The sequence below is a fragment of the Coptis chinensis genome, chromosome 7 (assembly GCF_015680905.1).
Source record: "Coptis chinensis isolate HL-2020 chromosome 7, ASM1568090v1, whole genome shotgun sequence".
Lineage (NCBI taxonomy): Eukaryota > Viridiplantae > Streptophyta > Magnoliopsida > Ranunculales > Ranunculaceae > Coptis > Coptis chinensis.
The window spans coordinates 50,661,805-50,666,452 of NC_141462.1; the positions used below are offsets into that span (position 1 = coordinate 50,661,805).

Sequence of the window (4,648 nt, forward strand, 5' to 3'; positions counted from 1 at the left end):
AAGCATTTCTGTAGTTTTCTTCTGAGTATAGAACTTTATCATGAATGCTTATACGAGTTTTGCCCATGTGTCAATGGATTGCGGCGCTTCGCCTGTGAGCCAAACTGAAGCTTTATCAACTAAGGTGAAGGGAAACAACCTAAGCAAGACTTGTTCGTTGGTAACAGTTGGATGGCGGAAAGTGGTGACTACTTGTTGCATCCGACGAAGGTGATTGTACGATTTTTTCATGGTCTAGACCATGGTAAACAGGTAACAAACCGAAATTGTTTGGCGGAATTCGAAAATCACCTACAATAGCATCGAGTTTAATGCAAAAGTAGGTCCTTCTTGTAAGGCAATATATAGAAACCGAAGGGGTTTCTCATTTGTGGGATTTTCTGGGCCATAATTAAGGGGAGATGATGGCAACAGAGATGTTTGACGAGGTTGATTTACGGAGGAGGAACTATGTCTAGGAGATAGCATAAGCAGTTCTTTATTATATTTTCGGCGACGATATGTAAGTTCTAATTCCTTATTTTTACCAGACCGTAGTCTCATACAAATATAAATTTTAATTTAAGGCTCATAAAGAACGAATTATGACTGGAGGTTTTAGAATTAAGAAAAGAGGGAGGTGAAGCAAGTCTTCCTGAGTTGTTGCTAACTTGAGCAGGTAAGCTAGGATAATGTGTTAATATTCTAACAGCCAGGTCACCTGAGAGAATTGAGGGATGTTGTTCGTGCTAGCATGATCCCTAATTAGGCAACCTCAATTTTTTTCAAGTTTCCTAGGCACTGATGGAATAGGATGATGATTTATGATGGTGTATTCACTACTACATAATGACACTTATACCACTGTTTTTAAGTGTGGTATAAATATATTTACCACTGTTATATAACCGTGACAATAGGTGGTGTGGCATATAATAATAGCAAAACTGTGGTATATATGTTTAACGGATACCACGGTTTTTCAAAGAACCGTGGTTTGTAATTCCCATTATATACCACGATTGTCAACATAACCGTGGCATATAAGCTATTGAAACTGTGGTTTATATTAGTGTATGTGTTATAATACCGTGGTATATAATTATACTAAACACTACGGTTTATGCCAAACCGTGGTATATATATATATATATATATATATATATATATATATATATATATATATATATATATTTTTTTTTTTTTTAATAATAATGCTAGTAACAGTCTTCCACTTAAAAACCGAACCTGCATAACAAAATTTACCTGACCTACCTACATACAACATTTCCATCTTCCCAACAAATTCCAAAATGTACAATAAACTATCAAACATTGCAAAAAAAGATAATAATAAAAAAAAACTTCCATTAATTTTTTGAGTGCACTAAGAAAACAAACTTCAAATTCCTTTTCATAAATTAAAAAGGTAAGACTCATAAATTAAACTGGAGGGATCCGAACATAGCTAAAACTCATCCTCATTTGCTTCCGACTGAAACACCCCATTTTCCTGGATGAATTGAATAATATCGAGTCGAACACCGTCAAGTTCATCTTGCGTGTATGTCTCCTTCAGTTCTAAATTTGTTATCTGGATGAGTCAAAACACAACATGTGGAGTTACTATATAAGAATAAGGCGAAGTCGTTGAGCCAAATAAAGTGTTTTTCAAAACTTTCGAATACCTTATTTTCAAATGATCCAGTTGAACAAGCTTCTACTATTTCCCTCATAAACTTCATTGTATAATACCCACACTCTGTGCCACCTGTTTGATATGGGCCCTAACATATAGACTCACAACATATGTAAACATATATTTTTCAAAGAAAAAGATAATAATGTGTAGGATTTGTTTACCTTGATCTTGTCCCACTTCAGCGGAACTTGTTTCCCATCAACCCTTTGCAATGTGATGACCGCACTTCACAATAAGATAAATGCAAAATATTTAATTCACAAGGTTTAGAGACAACCAATAGAAACTAAGCTACGTTCTATTAAGCGAAACATGATTCACTCCCACATAGTTTGTACATACAGGTTTTCACCTCACACATGGCTGCCAAGAGGTTTGAGAATAGATGCATTGAAAGAGAATCGAAGAAACTATAAAGATTAAAGCAAAACACCACCAGGGGTAAACAAGTAGGTCCCTCATCAGACGATTTACTCCATCCATAAATTAACATTTTTTTATGGTAAGGATGATCAATGATAATCATCAACTTGACACATTATGAAACAAAAAGGAATAAGGTGGTTCGCAGTATCTTCAAAACCAAATTAATATGAATGGAAAACCAAGAAAAAAATATATCAATCATTTACTTCCTAAGTTGCACTGCAATAAAAAAAAGTAATATCAGAGAGGGTGTCCTTACCGGAGAGTTGATGTAGCTTGCCCCTTGCCCAAAAGATCCCTGATGAGTGAGCTGTGAAATTCAATTACCCATATTTACAACAACTCTTTAAATCCCAAAAGACCATTGAAATGTAATAATACCTGGGAACTTTGACCCGATTGAACTGCAGCAACCTCTTTTCTACCATGACCCTTCACAGATCCTTTGCTATCACCCTATCGAAATTGCATTTCCTCAGATAAATTAAATATCGTGTAGAAAATTAAACTACAATTGACAACCCATACCAAGCATCCCCAACAAACATAAATGCCAGGCCGATGGATGTGCAATATCTGTTGCATTCCAACTTCCCACCAAAAGAACTGTCAAACATATACCACCATCAATGTCGAGTCACCAAATAGAGAGTCAACTTTGCCCATTCTCAAGGGGTGACACTTACTAATGTGGAGGACTAAACTATTTCACCAATTTAAGACTTTTAGAGAGCATACTTTCCATAAGCAATCCCATTTCTATGTTAATCCAGTGCTACCACATACCAAGCAAATGACACAAAAAGAGGACTGAATTGTATTACCATAAATAGTACTTCTAAAATTTTAACAAAATCGGGTAAAAGCACTGACCTCACCACAATAAAAATTAATGAGTTAACCATCCCCCCCTGGAAAACATAATTTGGCTACAGAAAAAAAAAAATGCAACATCAAATACCAACATGAGCCTGGATACTTGCGGTATTTGAATATAAAAGAACCCTATCGACGAGGCAACAACATCAACTACCAAAACTAATCAGCGGGGAGATAAGGCAAGTTTGAAGCGGCTATCAACTACCCAAACTTGTAACAATATGAATAGCTTCTAACACATGTTTACAAAAGCATCACATGTTAATAAGATTGTGCCAATTTTAATAGTTACCTCACCCTTCCTTGATATCACACAATGATAGTCACCAGCATTTGCGACAACAACAACGGTTGTTTCGGAACAATTGCAATACAAGTTGTGCTTCTAGAAGTTGGCCCAGAGAAATCTGAGTGGGAACCTGCAAAGTTTATTAAAAAGCTTAGTAATTAAAGAACAAAGGTGTGGCAACCAAGGAATAAAAACCTCGCAGATCTCACTTTAACAAGTTTAATAGTTACCTCACCTTTCACTACCCCACATACAATCCCCCAGAAACTGCCATTGCCAATGCATGTGATAGACTCCACCAATTCATCAAAATATAGACACTAAATTACCATATGGCACATCTACACATTAGCAAAAAAAAAACTAGCATAACATTGATTCTACATTCAAAAAAAAAAAATGACAAGCATCACAGCCAGAATACCACCATTACCTTGATATATTAACCACAAGCCCAACATGTTGTATACACATATATACTTTGTTTAGAAAGAGACGTCCAACCTCCTTCCTCCTTTGTTTGGGCTTCGAACTGGCAATGCAAAAACTTTCTTACGTTTGCATTGGCAGAGTAAGATAGGGGTAAATATACTCACAACCCTTGTCAATGAAAATAACATTTTCTCAAGCACAAGGATATTCGTTCAATAATTTTATATTTCCTAGATAAACAGTATAAGAAATTAGGTATGCGAGGTGTAACACATTACGTTTTAAATCATAAAGGAAGACGAGATAGAATTGGAAATTAACAACATGTAGAAGCCAATTTGAAGTAACTAAGTGGTAAACAAGCCAATGAAAAAATAAGCCTTGAACCATCTGATCCAGCTGGTAAGTGATAGGCAACAAGGCAAATAAAACAACAAAGATGAGACTAAAATCTAAAATCGGAAGCTACAAGATGCATATGTCTGCAATCATGCTATACTATATATATTATTACTACTATCTATCCACTTCCAAGATGCAGACCAACTATTTAGTAAAGACCATAAACTGACCAAACAGTGCATACTGCAAACAAAAATCCTTTCAAACAAAGCAATCAGCAAGTTCTAACATAAAAGACTAATCTAACACAAATCATATAACCATGAATGGCATAGCTTCTATTAATGATGACTAAGAAATAAAAATGCTACTTATAGGGCGTCAACTATGTTCCAAACTTATTTAGTTACCAATTCCCAACCCATAGTTGCACACAGAAAATGGGAACTAATAGTAAGCCCATCCATAGAAAGAAACAAATTTGTGAATCACTCCTCACATGGCCCATTCTCCTTTGTATAGTTGAATATAAAAAAGTTGAGTATATGAAATGACCAGTTAGCATAAACCATTTTTCTATTAGCATAAACCAATTTTTT

At 35.2% G+C, this 4,648-nt stretch overlaps 1 protein-coding gene across 7 annotated transcripts; it reads right to left on the reverse strand.

Moving 5' to 3' along the window:
• Positions 1–1,330: 1,330 nt before the first annotated feature.
• LOC147487826 (uncharacterized) lies at positions 1,331–3,792 on the reverse strand. Of its 7 annotated transcripts, none has more exons than XM_086571664.1 (8): positions 3,709–3,792; positions 3,279–3,405; positions 2,636–2,713; positions 2,489–2,563; positions 2,367–2,405; positions 1,843–1,906; positions 1,668–1,766; positions 1,331–1,573 (listed from the first exon to the last, which is right to left on the reverse strand). In XM_086571664.1, the coding sequence occupies exons 4-8, from the start codon at positions 2,533–2,535 to the stop codon at positions 1,448–1,450; spliced, it is 375 nt and encodes a 124-aa protein (XP_086427790.1). In that variant the 5' UTR covers positions 2,536–2,563; positions 2,636–2,713; positions 3,279–3,405; positions 3,709–3,792; the 3' UTR covers positions 1,331–1,447. The 7 variants fall into 7 exon arrangements, with proteins under 7 accessions (XP_086427790.1, XP_086427786.1, XP_086427791.1 ...); XM_086571660.1 differs by having other exon boundaries at positions 2,367–2,417; XM_086571665.1 differs by lacking the exon at positions 2,636–2,713.
• Positions 3,793–4,648: the final 856 nt, after the last annotated feature.

Excerpts from the sequence above, each read along its gene's own strand:
- LOC147487826 (XM_086571662.1), bottom strand. The coding sequence starts at position 2,535 with ATGGTAGAAAAGAGGTTGCTGCAGTTCAATCGGGTCAAAGTTCCCAG. Across the intron at positions 1,767-1,842 it reads TGAAGTGGGACAAGATCAAG|GGCCCATATCAAACAGGTGG; the intron begins GTAAACAAATCC and ends TCTATATGTTAG. Across the intron at positions 1,574-1,667 it reads CTGGATCATTTGAAAATAAG|ATAACAAATTTAGAACTGAA; the intron begins GTATTCGAAAGT and ends TGACTCATCCAG.